Source organism: Melampsora larici-populina, assembly GCF_000204055.1.
Source record: "Melampsora larici-populina 98AG31 unplaced genomic scaffold MELLAscaffold_13, whole genome shotgun sequence".
Classification (NCBI taxonomy): Eukaryota; Fungi; Basidiomycota; class Pucciniomycetes; order Pucciniales; family Melampsoraceae; genus Melampsora; species Melampsora laricis-populina.
The window spans coordinates 841,641-859,829 of record NW_006768777.1 but is presented as its reverse complement, the minus strand read 5'-3'; the positions used below and the strand labels follow the sequence as shown (position 1 = coordinate 859,829).

The window sequence follows — 18,189 nt, the reverse complement described above, 5'->3', positions numbered from 1 at the left end:
ATATACATACATAAAAACAAAATCAAATCATTCAAAAACTTAAAATACAACAAACTTTTTTTCTTTACAATACTACCATTTCATAACTCATACTACAATGCTTTGCAAAACGAAAACGAAATAGATCAGAGTTGATCATGCTGAACTAGAAATTCTCCTCCTTTATTTACTTCCAAATAAACCTCTTTCATTCTTCACTTCTTACAATGAATATCATCCTTCGACTCTTTCAAGTATAGATTCTATTCAAACCAAAACAAAAACAAAAACAAAAACAAAAAAATCAATCAATGATATCTCTTGTTAAAGAAAAAAAAGATAAATGTAAAAGAAACAAAATCACTAACCTGGTGGATTATTAAACTTCTTACCTTTACGATCAATAGGATTTTTTCGATCAGCTAACCAATCAATCTCACCTAAATCCTAAAAACACAGATCCAATTCCCCAAAAAAACAAACCATCATCAATTAATCTCTGATGAAGAAAACCATCAACAAAAACCAGTTGAAAATCAATAAAAATTCGCTTACAAAGAATCCATACCCTTCACTCAAGACCTCATGATCTTCGACTTTCCTTTCTTCTTCTTTCGTTTGATTACCTTTATGAATTCTACCCCAATGATCTGTCCATTTATAATCAGTAGAATGTCTCGATTGAATCGATTGAATCGGACTAAATTGATCTCTAACTCCAACTAAGACAGGCAATTCGATCGATTCATTAAATTCGATTCTTAACATTCTTTGAATTTCTAAAAGATAAGATCTCAAACAATCTAAAAACCTTTGAGTTTGTCTATGTTTAGAAGATCCAACGAATGAAATCCCATGATCTTTAATAATATAACCTAATCCGAATCCATCATCTACTACAGGACCAAATCCAAAAAACCTTAATGAAGGATTTCCACAATTAGATGTACTTAAGATTGAATGATTTAATAAACCATACCCTGAATCTTTAAAAATCGTGGCTTCTCCATTACATAGTATAAACATTGCATATAAGATTCGATCTTGTCCTAATCCATTTCCACATCTTTTACTTAATGTACTATGAGTTTCACATGCAAGTTTTAATGATTTGAGTTTTTCACTTATACTTGTATCTGAACAAAACTTTTGGACGAATTTCACAGATTCAGGTGTGACTGATCTAATCCCTTCGGTTCTTCCATGATGAAATGATTTAGTCATGGCTGGTTCATAAGTTGATTCGAATTTACCGTATAATGAAAAATAACAAACTTGAAATGCCATTTGTACAAACTGAAGAGAATCATCAAAGCAAAGGAAAAAAGATCAAGAGAGCTTTTGAAACCTTTTAAATTAAACTAGGATGGGGTTTTCCAGAAAAATAGATGATTGAAAGACAAAGATTGAAACTTACTGCATCAGGTGAAAGTTGATGAGCAACAATGAATTGTTTACCAAACCCATCAAATTCTAAAGCTTTGACTTCATTCTGACAAATCAAATCTGACAATCTAGTTTCAGCAAACCTAAGAGCGGTTTTCAATTCATTAGAAAAGATCCAATTTAATTTTTTAGGTCTCCATTCGATTCTTTCTTCTTTAGAAACCTTAGATTTAAATAAAGTTTTAGATTTCGAATTGATAGAAGAAGCAAATCTTAAAATCAATTCGGTATAAAGATCACCTATAAATCTTAGTACTGTATGACCATCTACACAAGAATGTTCAAAATTCACTCCAGCTGTTCCATTCTTACAAATTATTAATTGTAATTTATCATACCATCGATTGTTACAAGTTCCGATTTGTTTTCCATTAGGATTTAATTGAGTCGTTCCACTTAAAAAACTTGAACACATCTCATTGGCTGTGATCGGATTACTATCATCTAAACATACTATAAAGAGTGATTCATCTACGATCTTTAAGTAATCTGAATTCGGATTCGAATTCATTAATAATTCGGATCTGATCGAAGCCCAGATCGGTCGGGTTTCGGTGGTGAGGAGTCCGATTGATCTTTCAGCTACTTCAGAGGTTGGAAGTTGATCGGCATCTTGAATGATCGAATGTAGATTGTTCAATAGATCTCGTTCAGTTAAACATGGTCTATGTTGTGAATCCAATACCTTCAAAAAACCAAAACACACACACATCAAAATCAATCGATCAATACCCAAAACAAAACAAAAGACAGTTTAAAAGACACAAGAAAGCTTACATTAAACCAATAAAATTGACCACGTCTCATGATAACCACATGTTTACTTTCATTAAAGGTTTTGATTTGACAACCATTAGACGTAGGAATCCTAGCCGTACCAAACAATTTAGAGTATTGACTCATATCAAGTTTCGTACCACGAATCGAATCAGCTTCAAGTTGATGGTTACGTAAATCATCTATAAAACTAAGTGAAGCTAAAATTAAAGATGCAGCTCTTGTAAGTTGATTACCTCTAGATGGAGTAGGATCATCTCTAACCAAAACCAAAACCCAAACCCAAATCCCATCAGTTTAGAGAACATGAAGAAATCGGGATGGTGCTTACTCTAGAATGAAGAATGGGTTCAAGTTAAGGACCACTGAATTGGTATGATGTAAATAAGCTTCATACCAAAACTCTTCAATATAAGATGAACGATTTGAAGAATAATTTAATAATTTTTCATGTAAGAGAGGACCATCAGTTTCTAAAAACTTTGCGACAATTGATTTTGTGATTTGATGTTCTTCGGTAGATTGAAGTGGTTGAAGTGCTGCTAAGTAACGTGAACAAGTATCTGATGATGAGAAATGAAGATTGGATGATGGATTAGTTTGAAGTGATGGTACTGGATCTAATCAAAAGAAAGAGATAGTTACCCTTGAGTGGTGGGATTGGTAAAAGAGGTAAACTTGTCGTTGAATCGGCCATCGTTTGAAGAAACAGAACACCAATCAGTCTCAGTCTCAACCAATGAACTCTTGAATCAAACTCCAGTACATTGTAGTAGGATTTTATTCAAATGGAAATGAATTCTGCTATACACCACGGGGTAACCCTTCCTCGGCCTCGAATGGTGATGATGTGACAAACATTGAGAGAACATTCTCACTGCCGCAACATTTGCGAACGGTAACTCAGGGGTCTGGCTCACTCCGAGAACGCCTCCCCTGGTGCAACAACATTATGTAGATGTCAAAACAATGAAAGAAATACGGGAAAAAAGCTTCATTAAAAGAGTTTGTATTTTATAAATAAATAAATAACAACAACAACAGCTTCAATCAAACACAAACACAAACACATACATACACAAAGCTGATGATTCATAAAGTGAATGAATTTACAACTTCAATTTCAATTAACCAATCAGATTCACCCACTTCAACCAGATGAGTTTGAGCAAACTGTTCAAGATTCAAATGTACCAAATAAACCAATTTATCATCCGATTCCTCATCAGTCTTGATTCTTTCAAATTCTAATGAACTTTCTACAACCTCTTCATCTACTTTAAACTTAATCAAATCTCTAACACATTTAAAGATTTCATCATCTTTATTATTTTTCTTTTGATGAAGAGTTTCTTGGATTAAAGCTTTCTTAATGATCAATCCGAATCCAATCGAACTTGTAAAAGCAGTTTTGAACCTTAATTTAAACGTTTCTTGATCATTAAACCCATCAATGTCATCATCTTTTCTTTCCTCTTCATCAAGAGGGTTTGATTGTAAAAGTTCAGTTTGTTCATCTTCCTTCACTATACCAACAGAACTCATCATCTGATCTTTCTTAACTTTAGAATCACTTCTTCTTCTGATTGATAAAGTTTCATTCGCTTTAAAATCATTAGGTAAGAATCTAAACAAGAATCCAGAAGTGATCAAAAAACTTAATCCGATTGTCATTTTCAAAATCGCAAAACCTTCTAAAAAGATCGTTCGAATCGGTCTTTTTAAAAAATCTTGTAAAAGTCCTTTTAAAATCAAACTTGAATCTTTTTTAGATACTTGATCTTGAAGAAAATAATCATATATAAATCTAAGTCTACCATAAGGTGTAAACGTATTCATAGGATTCCTTATAATCTTTTGATCCATCAAGTTGGAAGTTTGAATATCTTTTTCTTCTTGGATTGTGATTAAAGGTTTTATTTTAACTTCGGATTTAGCTTTCGATTCAACTTTCTTCTTTTTAATTTCATTCTCTTGAACTTGTCTAATTCCAAATAATCCACCAAACCCATCTAAAACACCAAAGGTAGCAATCCCAATCCCAGGAACTTGAGAAACTTGCCAAACTTGAGAGATTGTAAGAATATCAAACATGTTCTCTCGTAAAGAAACAGTCATCACTGGAGCAGATGAATGATTAGGTTGATTGATCTCTTCATCACAGTTCAAATCATCTAGAACAGTAAAAGTTCGTTGGTTTCGAGAATAAATTGCAATCGATTTGATCTGATTTGAATACTTATCCACTTGATTGATTCTCAAAGCTTCAGAAATGTCTCGTTTCGTTATAAGATCGATTCCAAGATCCATCCCAGGCCCAAAATGATTTTTAACATTCCAAACTCCAATCAATCCACCTCCCACATCTTCAACCGGTACTCCGATCTTCAATAAACCCCAAGCCGTCGAATCATCTGTTAATCTATCCATACTGAATCCTAGGCTCCTTCCAGGAAGTACAGTCCCTGATTTTCCAGTGGACTGAACTACACCAAACCCTCCAGATTTCAAGGCAGCTGTGAGTTTTCGACTTGTCACCAGATCATGTTCACCAATCCGATCAGTAATATAAATCGGACTTGGTGAAAAGACTCTGAGAGCTGTATGATAAGCACTAAACGGATGTCGGGTCATGGTCATATCAAAGTCAGGTGTGAAACCTATTCCACATGCTAAAAGACTATTGAAAGCGTTTGAGATAAGATGCCATCGATGAGCATCTGGATTACGTTCATCAGGGAAAAAATCATCACTGGTTCGCATCACCCATTTGGCTGTTGTCGAGTTGGAAAGTTTGCCTGATTCCATAAGACGCGAAGGACGAGCACCCCAAATCTGAGGGGAATGTGCCATACAATGTATTAAAGGATAGATTCGATCGACTACAAAGATCTGTAAGGCTGAGTGGTTCATTGAAGTCCACATCTTGGACCGAAAGGCCTGAGCTGATTCTGATGGATGACTTTCACATTGATAAATGTAATCTAACCCTGCTTGATTATCCACCTAAAGTATTCATATCAAAGGAAAAAAACTCCATTAACTCAATGTATTTCTTTTCTAGAATGATTCTAGAACATAAACTAACCTTCACAAAATCAACCCCAGCCGATTTCAAGTATCCAAAGTACGCATTCCAAAAATCCGAGAGACTTAAGATGCTAGGTAAATACCAAGTAACAGTTTGATGATCAGATGAATCTTCTGGATTTCGAACAGACCAACGTTGAAGTTTGAACGGTTTCATCGTATCAGATTGTGGATCTAAACCTTCCCAATATCTGGAAAACAACCTTCAGTGAGATCTACGCGAAACCCTTCAAGGTTCTTGTGAAAGAAACTTACCCATTTAAAGTGATCCATACACCTACATATTTAATGTTACCCCTTCCAGTTTGTCGAATCCGATCCACGGCCATCTTCAAATCAGTTTCTTCAGATTTAGTGATATTTCCAATCTGATTGACTTGTGTTTGATGATGATGTTTTGAATGTTTGTTTTGATTCGATATTGTTTCTTTATCAAACCAATCCTTCTTGGCTCCCCATCCAGAAAGTCTTCGTCCAGATGTGTCTTGCCATCCATCATCTAATAAGATGCTATCAATGAGATTAGCTAGTTTGGATTCTTCAAGATCTTCTAAAGCTTTAAAAACATTTGATGATCGATAATCTGGACCGAGAGCGTTCCAGGTACAGTAACGTAGCTTTTGAGGGGATAGGTTTTTCGAAAATAAGTCACCCGATTCTGGATTACCGACAGCAGCACTGATTAGGTTCTGAAGTGCCCATTCGGGACCGATACTGATAGCTACTTGCGGTTGATCATCAGATGAGTCATCATGTGTACTGAGACTTGAGCATAAGACTAGTTGAGAATTTGAATTTCTACGAAAAGTGGATGATCGGTTTGGATGACTGATCGGCCAAATCACTACAGCCAAATGATCGTAAACTGGTCTTTTGAAGATGATGGCTTGAGTATCGAAATTCTGGGAAACTTCATTCAAGGATGTAATCGATCGTGGATTGTACCAAGTTGGTTTTGATCTTTCGTATAGTAATCCTTCGATTGAATTGAAAGCTTCATCATTCAAGTTGATCAAAGGTTCTTGATGGTCTATTGGTGAAGTTGTATCCGTTGGTTTTTTAGGAGAAGGATAAGTGAAAAGGTGAGTGGTGAGATCGAGAGAGTGTTGGATGATGACGTCATCGGTTGCATTGGTTTTGAAGCCATTGATCAATCGATCTTCTACTGAATTCTCATTCTCAACATCATCCGCATGTACTCTAATCTGACCATTATCACCTAATGAACCTAACCATTCCAATTTCTTTTCAATCTGATCTTCTCCTACTGATAATCGATAAGTAAAACCGTAGTTTCCAGATTGAGATTTTAAACAAAGTTCAGCTTGCCAAAGTATTGTATTTGATTTCTTTGAAGTAAGTGAAGAAGATTGAATCTTTTTAAAGACTACTGATTTCCAAATCGGAGTAGGTTCATCAGTTTCTTCAGATAGTTTGGCATCTGTCCAAATCTCTGGAATTCTTGAACCAGCTATATTCGTTGAAGCCTCTTGATCTTCATAGGCGTAAAAGTGGAGTCGACATGTATCATTTCCAGGATAAGGTCTGATATTAAGCACTGATCCTAGAGATGGATCGAAGCTGAATGGCATGATTAGCAAGTTGAAGCTTGAGAAGGGACTATCGAGTTAAGCTGAGTGGTGCACTCCAGTGTAGATGACGATGAACATGAGAGAAATTTAAATTTACAATTCTTCATAAACCACTTTGAGATTACCCAATGACACTTTGACTTCCATCTTACATACATTCTAAGGGCGCGTTCACTTAAGGAATTTCTGACCAGAAATCACATTCTGGAAAATTTTTAATGCAAAAATGAAACATACACCACCAAATAGACACTTTAAATTTTGCAGAATGTGATTTCTCACCAGAAATTGCTTAAGTGAACGCGCCCTAAAAGAACCTGCATCTTGATATCCAACACACTTTCTCTGTAACACAAATGGTCCTTAAATGCATCTCATAAGAAAAACATTGTGAACTCGGGTTGACCAGATGAGTGAAAATCAACTGGAACCAAGCGATCCAACTTGAGTGGAAAAAGGTGAAGTTTCTTATAACCTGGTTGAGTTGATACATCACATCTCAGCTTTTCACTAGAAACTACTGAAAAAGATGATGATGATGGAATTAGATTGGCTCAAAGGATCAGCAGGGTACACATTTTAGAATCCCCAATCTCTTTGAAATCCAGACATATTTCTCTTTTTACAGAAAACTCATTATAACAGTTAACTTCTTTGCGTGGGTGATACAATTTGTTCAAGCTCATCGGTCGAGTTTTTCTAAGTTTCATGGCCTTTCCACAAATTAATCAATGAAAGTTTCTTTCGCTAGTGTCCAAATTAGTTTTTTGTCATATAGATGCTCAAGACTCATTAGGCATTGATCAATTTGTAATCAAAGAGATTCATGCAGATACAAGCAAAAATCCCTAGGGATATCACTACTACAAGAATAGATGAAGAAACTCAAAAGAAAAATCAAAAAGTTGAAGATGAGAATGGAAACAGATAAACCAAAAGGCTTTAAAACCTAGATTAGATGATGTATCAAAATCGTTTGAGTTCTCAACTTCAAGACATTCAGATTTCTCCTCTTTGATTCTCTGTTGATACTAATCATCTTCATGTTTAGGATTTCCAGTAGTCAAATGTAACTTTCACAGACTTTTTCATTTCTTCTCTGTGTCAGTGACCTAACAATCATGAACATACATTGATTAGCCAATTTGAAAAGGGTAAGAAAATATAGAATTATATCAAGTTAACGTACCGATTATTCTTCAACTTCATCCTTTTCCGTCTTCATATCAGTCTCAGCTTCGGAAACGTCTTGAGTATCCCTCTTTTGCATTTGATTTTCCTGAGAAGACAGAAAAAGTATGTGAGTCGACTCTGAATGATCTAGGTCACCTCATAGTGAAGCAGAATCAAAACTGACGGTGTTTCCGGCGAGATGGTCATCTCCTTTCATTTCCGGTACATCATCTACTGTATGTTCTACAGCCTGCGATTCGAAAAAAACACGCGTTAACTTCTTGCGCGAGATCATAGGTATGGAGAATCCAGTTACTTACGGATTCTGTAGCACTAGTGGTTTTCCCATCGGCAGTTTCGAGTGTCGCTGGTACGCTCAACTCGTCAACGTTGCGTCTGTTCAGGCCCGGTTCCTGGAAAGAATCAAGAGTATAAGTGTAGCTCGAGGAAATGAATGTAAGAAGATTGATTGTTTAGCTCTGGTGATCATTTCAGTCTCACTCACTTGAGGTTCTTGAGTTCCTTCAGTTTCATCAATTGCAAAACCATAACCCTTTGAGGGATCTCTAGTCAAAAGCTGTTTGGTTTGGTGCTCTAAATAATTGGTCGGGGCTGAAAAAGTTTGATCAAAGACAAAACTTGAGACGAGAAGAGAGAAGATTATACGGTTCAATTGTAACATTTTGAAGATTTAATAATTGGAGTAATATGAAGTTTTTTAGGTAGTGTAGTGTTGATTAAAATTATTTTTAAGATGAATTGTTTGATTGGCTTGTGAGGAGAAGATGTGTGTTTGAACACCCATCTTGGGGCTGTTTTATACCCTATAGCTTGCACGTTGATGTTATACAGAGTCATGGTACCTGTGATTCATTTCTTCCATGATTCCGAGGATGATCAGGCTAAAGGTGACCATCTCCGCTAGACAATTTTGAGCAATTTTCCATCGTGGTGATGGACCGAATCTGAATTGACACTTGACACTTATCGATAGATGAAGGCTCTCTTACGACCCACTCGATGTGCTCTTCTCGCTGGTGATCACGTTGCCTGCTTCGACTGCCACATGACCATCGCCGTCAGCATCACTAGGGTGACGATTTTGTCACCTTTGGAGTTATGTATATGAGGGATGTGTTGATACGATCTCAATGCTCCAAAGATCCTACATGTCATGAGCCTATCGATCAAATCGTATACTTTCCGAGACACTGATGTCTCAACCTGAGCCCCGAGGCCAAAATCGCGGGTAACAGCAATCCCGACCCCTAACCCGAAAGGCAAGCTGTGAACCCTAACCCTACCCGACCCCTAACCGACCACTCTCCGAGAGGCTGGGGGCATCCCGAAGCTCGACCCTACTACCCTAGGGTACCCGGAAGGCTTCGGGGCCCCTTTGCCCCGAAGCTAATTTATATTATCGCACCTTCTTGAAGCTGTTGTAGTAAAATTCAAGTATCCTGTTGAGTTTGAAATATGTCATAGGAATGCCAAGTGATGTCACTTCTGCCTTCCATGTGAGATTCATCCTGATTCAACACATTATAATGGAGACATTGGTACGAGTTTGATGGAAAAAGCAAAAAAAAACATCAATAATCGATTGATTTCTAAATTCCGTAGACAGACTATTGCCTACTGTTGCTCAAATTCCCTTATCGTCATGTCATCTGGTACCTCTGCTGAAGCATCAACCCCAGGTCTTCCTATCCTCGATCAACCTGGCGATGAATCTACTGGAGTTGAAGGACGTAAACGTGGCCGAGTCAGTTTTGTTTGGTCACACTTTACAAAGTTCCCCGGATCAAAACGAGGAGAAGGCTATAACCGATGTAACTTCTCTGACCCTATCACTGGCAAGGAATGTGGTGCGAAGATGAAGGAGGATGCCACCGGAAGTACAAAGTCAATGAAGACTCATTTAGAAGGTCACAATATTACTGAACATAGTGAAAACTCGCAGAATCAATCAAGTCTTGATGGATTCTTGAAGAAATTCAAGGCTGAACCAGTTGATACACTCAACATTCAAACTTTAAAAACAGCAATTTCCTATTTTATAGCCGACTGTGACCTTCCTTACGCTATTGTCAATAAGTTGTCTTTCAAAAAACTTCTTCTACTTGCAAATCCTCAGATCAGCGGCATGCTTGTACAGCGTCATTCAATTGCTCAGCACTGTAGAAAGGTCTATCAGAATTTTGAAAACTACATAAAGGATGTATGTTTTGCTGAAGCGTCCTATGTGGCCTTCACCCAAGACGCTTGGACCTCACCAAATAATCATGGGTTTTTGGGGATTACGGCTCATTATATCTCCAAAGATTGGAAATTAATGGATGTGGTGCTTGGAATGCCACAAATTGAAGGTTAGTTTTACAACATTTATTTGATTCTGTTTTGTCACCTGACATTTGATCAAACTGTTTGCTTACTCAACCACAGGAGCACATGATGGTGAAAATTTCACTGAACTATTCCTCAAGTATGTCAGAAGATACAATCTTTGTTCAAAGATTTCTGCCTTGACTGCGGACAATGCAAGTGTTAACAAAAAGATAGGACGTTTACTTTCGGAAGAGCCCAATCTGGAATTTGAAGAGGACCAGCTGCTTGGATGCTGTGGTCACGTAATCAATTTAGCTGCAAAGGAGGGCCTTAAGGTATTTGGAGATGACTCCAATCTGGATGAAGACCATGTTCCTCCGACATTAGCTATGATTGTCAACCCCCCCGACAATTCTTCAGTTGATCTAAGTACAATCTACGCACGTATTCATGGACTAGCCATATACACACAAAAGACTCCTCAACGTAGTCAAGCTTTCGCAAGTCTTGTAGGCCTTATTCGGTCCCTCGACGCCACTTCTGATACCGACCTTACTGATGACACAGAAAACATCGCTTCGCAAGATGAAGCCCTTCAATTCTTCCAGTTCAAGACACACGAAAACCCGGACGAGCAAGAAGCTGTCAACAAAACTGATCGCATTGACAGGCTCTCTGTCGACGTTCCAACACGATGGAACTCATCGTACTTCATGCTCAAACGAGCTCTTCGACTCAAAGCAGCCTGTATGAGGTATTGCGAACGTACAGAAGCCACCAAGTTTGCTCTGACCCCACTCGAGTGGGACTATGTTCAACAAATGTGTGATTTTCTGGAACCCCTCAGTGAGGCTACAGATCTATTGTGTAAACGAAGGTTCCCAACGATGCAAGATGTAATTCCCATCTATACAGTCGTTATCGAGGGCTTAATGAAGGTGCAGTTCCTTCTATGTACTGCTCATCTTCACAACTCCCAAATGTGATTTCAACATTGATAAATCTTTCTTGTTTTACATAGGTCCAGGAAAAATATGATCATAATCAACTCCTACCAGCTGCGCGTGACATGCTTCTCAAGCTTGAGGAATACTTTAAAGATGCACTCCGCAAACCAGCACCAATCTGTGCGACAATACTCAATCCACGACTCAAGATGAAGTTTTTCGAAGTGAGCAAACTTTATGTATAGCTCTTACTCTATTTTGATGTTTGAACTGATGTGTATAATCAGGATTGAGCTACATTTTTCAGTCGCTATGGAATGACTCCGAATGATTTCAAGTCACATTTCATTAGGAAATCATCTCAGTTCTCATCATCGACTCCAATCCCACAACATGTGAAGAAGAAGAGCAAATCTTACCTTGACGATGCGATCTACGGAACCGAAGAACATACCAAATCCACCACAATCGAAAGCGAGATAGCTCAATACTTGGGTGAGCCTCGCGCGCATCGATCAAAAACCATTCTCGGATTTTGGAAACTCCGTGAAGGATCTTCACCAGGCCTTGCTCAAATGGCCAAGATGTACTTGGGGATTCCTGCTACAAGCACCTCATCCGAAGGAGCATTTAGTAAGACAAAAAGAATCTTAGTGCCTCAGAGATCATCTTTATCTTCTATCAGTGTTGAAATACTATTATGTATCAAGGAATGGTATCGTATCTTTGGTCCTATCCCTTTTCCATCGGTTAAAAACCCTTTAAGTGTTTGTATCGAGATCGATGGGGAGGATTAGTCTCATTTTCCCTCAGTTTTTCCTCACTACTTTTTCTTCACCATCTTTACCAACATCTTTTGACTCTATATTGGCCATATTTGTTTGCCTTTTCATTACTGTCTTTACCAAGAATGTTATCAAAACCTTTCTTTCGAACAACTCCGGTGAGCCAGTCGAAGGAAAACTGGTCTTAGTGTTTTTACGCCTTACCCGCGGGTTCCCCGCGGGTAGGGTTATTCTTCTGAGCTTGAGCCCGCACCCCTACCCGATCGGGTCCCCTAAGCATTGCGGTTCTATAGCTGGTCTCCGAACCCTACCCCTATCGGGGTAGGGTTCGGAGACCCCGCGGGGTGACGGGTCCGGGGCTCAGGTTGACTGATGTCATACTCGTAACTCGCTCATACATACCAAAGTACTTAAATGTTGGTACGAAAAATCTCTGATGTCATACACCAGGGGGTAAACCTAGTTTTCGAAACCGTTTTCTTGCCGTCACGGTTTTAAACTACTTGTGTTGTTTCTGAGACGATTTCAGATGGGACCGCACAAATGCGGTTCCCATCACCATTTTTGGCGGTGCAAGCAAACCGCCTTGGTGACCCCTGAACACGGTCCCTGGGACGTTCTGAGGTACGGCGTAGAGTTTGCAAAAAGGGAATCAGGCAGTGGGCCTTGAACACAGGCTCAAAAACGAGCAAGGTCGACAGCTGAGTCTTTCACCTCTACACCATAATGGCCATATAGTTCACACATGAGAATGCAATCAATAACAACTCGCCAAACTGACATGACACCATGAGGATGAGGACGAGGAATTGACAAAAGAAAATCCAAGCTATCTTCTGTTATGATAAGCGAATTGGGAGAAACCGTTGTATTTCAGATACAAGTCGTGTTGTCAACAAATCCTTGGATCTTGTAACATCAAACAATTCAAAACCTTCTCGAGTTATTTTAGTTCAAGTTAGATATCTGAAGATCTTGGGTACCATCTTCATTCGGTTTAGGATACAATAATCCAGTTCCGTTTAGACGATGCTCACATGGTCTAAAGCTCACCAAAACCTTTTTGAAAGCGCAAGTGAGTTGATCAAATTTACATTGGGTCTTCTTTTCTCTAGAGTTGTCAGAGCAGTTAAAGGTAGAATGAGACTTCAAGAGGATCAAAGGACGAGTGATAGGTTCCATGCTTATCAAAAAGATGGGTGTAGAAGATGAGAAGGACATTGGTTGAGTCCATTAACCATTTTGATTTGATAGGTGTTTGAAAAGTATGTAAGGAGGTAGGATTATCAGAAATGGAATAACCAAAAGTAATCAGAAGAAAAGAAGAAGACTATGTATGTTCGACACCGATGTCGAACAAACCGCTTCACCACCGCCTCAGCAGCCGTTCTCAAACGGTTGCTGACATGCAGCTCGTTCCAGAAGCGGTGGTGGAACGGTGTCCAAAATGGTTTCGGCGAAACCGATTCCACACCTTCCTGGGTGGTTCTGGTGACGAAACCTTTGAAATCGTCACAGGAACCGGCCGAGGCCGAGGACCATTACCCCCTGGTGTATATACACCTGCATATATATACATACTTATCGTCCGTTGATTGGACAACGGAGTATCCAGTTGGCGAGACATTAGATCTTGGCGTTGAACAAGGCTCGCAATTTGCCTAGTAGATTCATCCTGTGCGATTTTCAAGTCCTGCTCAGTCCTCTCCAAGCGGTGCACCAGGGCATCATGCTTCTTTACCAACTCCATTGCAGCTACTGCAATTTGGTAGGATTCATCTACTCTTTTATCTAGAGTATCTAGCACAATATCTTGATTAGCAAGTACTTGTTTGATATTTTCATCCAAATTTGAACCTTTGAAAGTGGTGGACTGTTCTTCATTATGTATTTCACGAGAGGAGAAACATAAACATTTCTTCCGGTCCAAACTTATCCCTTAGAGCCCGTTCACTTAAGCTCCTTTTCGTGAGAAATCACATTCTTGAAAGCCAAGAAAGCGCTTTCTGTGAAATGCGTTTGTTTTCTTATTTACAAGCATTTTAAAAATCAAAAAATGCTTATAAAAAGTCTTTTTCTAGCACTTTCCAAGAATTCGCTATTAGCACCTTTTTCCCTCTATAAATCACATTCTTGATCTATTCTTCAACCTTTCCTTTTGCCAAATTTGGACAAGTCCCCGTCTACCGTACGGAAAGTTTTCTACACTCATCTTCCTGGCTCAGCTTCCTATTTGCTCACCTTCTTCGCTCACTACACTCATCTTCCTGGCTCAGCTTCCTATTCGCTCACCTTCCTGGCTCAGCTTCCTATTTGCTCACCTTCATCTATACTCGTCTTCCTGGCTCAGTTTCTATACTTGTCTTCCTCGCTCACCTTCCTATTCGCTCACATTCTTTGCTCACTACACTCGTCTTCCTGGCTCAGCTTCCTATTCGCTCACCTTCTTCGCTCACTACACTCATCTTCCTGGCTCAGTTTCTACACTCGTCTTCATCTATACTCACCTTCCTGGCTCAGTTTCTTTGCTCACCTTCTTCGCTCACTACACTCGTCTTCTTCTTCTTTGCTCACCTTCCTGGCTCAGCTTCTACACTCATCTTCTTCTATACTCAACCACTCAAATATGCCACCATCAGAAGACAGTAGCGATAGAGTTGAAGTAGTGAAATCAAAGTCAAAAGATAAAGACAAATCAAAATCAAAAGATAAAGACAAATCAAAATCAAAAGATAAATCAAAAGATAAATCAAACTCGAAGAAAGATGAAGATGAATCAAAAGATGAAGAACCAACCAAGAGGAGTGAAGCGTGGGAACACAGTCATACCTTGTATCTTATCGACAAAATCAAGCACCAAATGGACCTCGGAAAGGGGAACGATGGCGGCCTCAAGTCTGATGGATGGAAGCTTGTATTGGAGAACTACAACACCAGGTTCAAAGTCCAAGCAGGTTTGACCTGATTAAAAAACCATTGTCAAAAGGTCAGTCAAAGTGTTTGTATTCTTTCATTACCATCAAACAATGAGCTTACTGATGCTTCTACCTTATTCACAGTTAAAGACTACTTACAAGGCCTTCGATAAGATAATCGAGTCATCTGGTGCTCCTGGAACCGATACAATGACCGGCGAAGTTAAGGCTGACAAGGAGTGGTGGGACCGTTGGATTGCGGTAAGATAGATCTTCAGTTCAAGTTATATACTCTGTTTCAAAACTAATCGATATATATATTTTTGTTTATCCTTATGCTTTGATTATAGAGTGGAAATCCTGATGCAAAGCCGATTTGACACGGTGGTTTTCCAGCATATCAAGCGGTATCAACCGTTATGCCCGAGAAGCGTTTACGAGCCCATGGTAATGAAGGCTTTGGAACTCAGACCAAAAAGAAGAAACAAGCCTCACCGAGTGAGTCAGATGAGCACAACAAAGGTATGTCTCTTTTATTTCATCTGTGCATAGATGATTACAAAACTGATTCCTTTTCCTCCATGACCAGCTGATGTAGCCTCTAGGCACAAGTCCGACTCTGATGGATCTCATAAGTCCGACTCTGATGGATCTCATAAGTCCGACTCTGATGGAGCTCACAAGTCCGACTCTGACAAGGATTCAGTTATCGAGGAAATCAAGATTAAGAAGGTAGCTTCTTCACAAAAGAAGAAAACTCCTGTACGTTCCCAATTTTGTTTTAATCACTCTATCTTTCAATTCTAATCACTCTATCTTTCAATCATCTCTCAATTCGATTCAATCATCTGATTTATCAATTCAATTCCTTTCAATTCGATTCCTTTCAAATCAATTATCACCACACAGAAGAAGCGCAAGCCTGGACTCGACGGTCTCACCGCGGCCAAACGTGAACTTGACACCAGTAGTGATGATGACAAGACACCAGCAAGAAGGTTCATACGCAACAAAAGGAGTCCTGTGCCATCCGGATCGATTGCGAGTTCCAAACGCGCACGCGTCTCTGGACCAAAACTAGTTGCACAATCGATTGATTCAGCTATTGATCGAGTGGCAGGATTAGAAGAGCAACATGACAGTGATAAGGTCACTATTGCTAAAATCAAATTAGAACAACATCCAATGAGGCAAGAAGCCATGAGTATCTTTAATAAAGAATGTGGCAAACAATTAAAACCTCAACATATCATCAAAGTAGCTAATGAATTAAAAAAAGACGACAGTGCTTCTTTTTTCTTTCACATGGATAAAGCCTATAGGTGGGATTGGTTGAAGAGTGAAGCTGGAATATTAGCAGAGTATCAAGAGGTAGATAAATAATTATGTATCTCATTTCAATTCCTATCATATAAATATTTGTATCTCAAACACATATCAAACAAAAGATAACACATGTATCTTACAGTAATTAAATATTGCTATTGTTCTTTTGCTATACATGATGATAATGAATACAACAAGATAAAAGTTTTGACATGATGAACACAATGAGATAATGAACACAATGACATGATGAATAGAATGAGATAAGGAATACAATGAGATAAAAGTTTTGAAATGATGAATACAAATGTACAATAACATTTCTAGGCTTGCCTACGTGCTACAGGTGCATGAATATAATCATAAAACATCCTTTCTGCGAGCGCATCTCTTTGTTCAGTTGCTTGAGTACGTGCAGCAGTATTTGGCTCAACCCAGTCGGGGTTTAAATTATCACCTAATCTCGTTTCTAACCGTTCTTCCAGCATATACTCCTTGTAGAACTCATCTTCGCCGGACTCGATTCGAATAAGGTTATGTAGTACACAACACACCATTACAATCATAATTTGTATCTTGTATGGATATGAAGGCATTTGAGCTAATATAGGAAACCACATTTTAGACACGCCAAAGATCCGTTCAATTACGATTCGAAGAGCTGAGTGACGATGATTATAAAGCTCCTTTGCCGTTTGTGGTGTTAGACCTGAATGTCTCCACTCCTTGAGGTGGTATCGAACCGAACGATAAGGTGCAAGGAAGCCTGGTACATTGGCGTATCCAGCGTCGGCAAGATAGAAGCGGTCTGGATTGAAATCAATAATCTAGAAAAGAACATCTTGAGGGAGAAAACTTTTGACTTACCCTCAGGTACTTTGAATCTACCTTCCTCAAGAGCTCGACAAAGGACACGGGCATCCGCTTGTGATCCTTCTAAGCCGGCGTAGACAAACGTAAACAACATATTAAAGGAGCACCCCGCAAGGACGTTTTGAGAGAGATCTCCCTTTTGATTTCGATGGGCTGGCTGACGGTCAGGAGGAACAATACAAGGAATGTGGGTGCCATCTATAGCACCCACACACTTCTCAAAGTACGGGTAAAAGCGAGGGTTGTTTTGTATTTCTTTTGGACAAGGTTCATTTCCAGTAGGTTGTACTATATAAATGGATTCAAGGGAAGCAATAGCCTTGCATACATTATTGAAATATTTGCTAATCGTGTGACCGGAACGTTGGAAGCGTTCACCAGCTACTCGATTCAAACCGGAATTGCCGATGATATAAAGAAATATCATGACTTGCTCCTCTACAGTGACACTTCTCTTGCGACAAATGATAATTTTACCTTCAAGGGCTTTGATTAAGCCCTTGAAAGCAAGCTTGTCCATACGACAGAGCTCTCGAAATCGAACATCGCTACCGTTCAAGATTTCTTAAGTGTACTGATTTCCACGTAGTTTGGAAGTTCTACATGGGGTCTTTGGGGCCATGATCGAATCTAGGTAGTCTTTCCCAGCTTTGATGATGTATTTCAAAAGCTTAATTGGGCGTCGAGAGGCTTCAGAAGACGCATCAGAGTCCGACTCCAAAGAGGATGACATGATGGGGACTGTAGTTTGGATTGATATGTATGTAGAGCACCTGATGTAGAGGTCAACAAGCCGAGAATGGCCAAGTTGAGAAGAGAAAGGATGAGTTGAGAATGATTGAGATGAGTTGAGAATGATCGAGATGAAATTGAGATCGATCGAGATGGTCAACGAGTCAAAAATCGATTTCTGATGGTCAACAAGTCGGAAATCGATTTTCGATGGTTAACAAACCAA

At 39.0% G+C, this 18,189-nt stretch overlaps 4 protein-coding genes across 4 annotated transcripts; 1 reads left to right on the top strand and 3 right to left on the bottom strand.

Moving 5' to 3' along the window:
• Positions 1 to 213: 213 nt before the first annotated feature.
• On the bottom strand, positions 214 to 2,899 carry MELLADRAFT_105390 (uncharacterized protein; the record flags this gene model as incomplete). The annotated part of the gene is made up of 7 exons (XM_007408612.1): positions 214 to 242; positions 348 to 426; positions 535 to 1,275; positions 1,397 to 2,110; positions 2,203 to 2,461; positions 2,534 to 2,765; positions 2,848 to 2,899. The coding sequence occupies 7 exons, from the start codon at positions 2,897 to 2,899 to the stop codon at positions 214 to 216; spliced, it is 2,106 nt and encodes a 701-aa protein (XP_007408674.1).
• Positions 2,900 to 3,182: 283 nt separating this feature from the next.
• Positions 3,183 to 4,165, bottom strand: MELLADRAFT_71569 (uncharacterized protein; the record flags this gene model as incomplete). The annotated part of the gene is made up of 1 exon (XM_007408611.1): positions 3,183 to 4,165. One exon carries the CDS (start codon positions 4,066 to 4,068, stop codon positions 3,295 to 3,297), a length of 774 nt encoding a protein of 257 aa, XP_007408673.1.
• Positions 4,166 to 8,076: 3,911 nt separating this feature from the next.
• Positions 8,077 to 8,739, bottom strand: MELLADRAFT_105388 (uncharacterized protein; the record flags this gene model as incomplete). The annotated part of the gene is made up of 4 exons (XM_007408610.1): positions 8,077 to 8,163; positions 8,242 to 8,307; positions 8,378 to 8,470; positions 8,563 to 8,739. The coding sequence occupies 4 exons, from the start codon at positions 8,737 to 8,739 to the stop codon at positions 8,077 to 8,079; spliced, it is 423 nt and encodes a 140-aa protein (XP_007408672.1).
• A 5,547-nt stretch (positions 8,740 to 14,286) lies between these two features.
• Positions 14,287 to 15,724, top strand: MELLADRAFT_71568 (uncharacterized protein; the record flags this gene model as incomplete). Its single annotated transcript, XM_007408750.1, has 4 exons — positions 14,287 to 15,103; positions 15,177 to 15,293; positions 15,383 to 15,554; positions 15,622 to 15,724. A coding segment is annotated over one exon (497 nt), but the record flags the coding sequence as incomplete, so codon positions are not given.
• Positions 15,725 to 18,189: the final 2,465 nt, after the last annotated feature.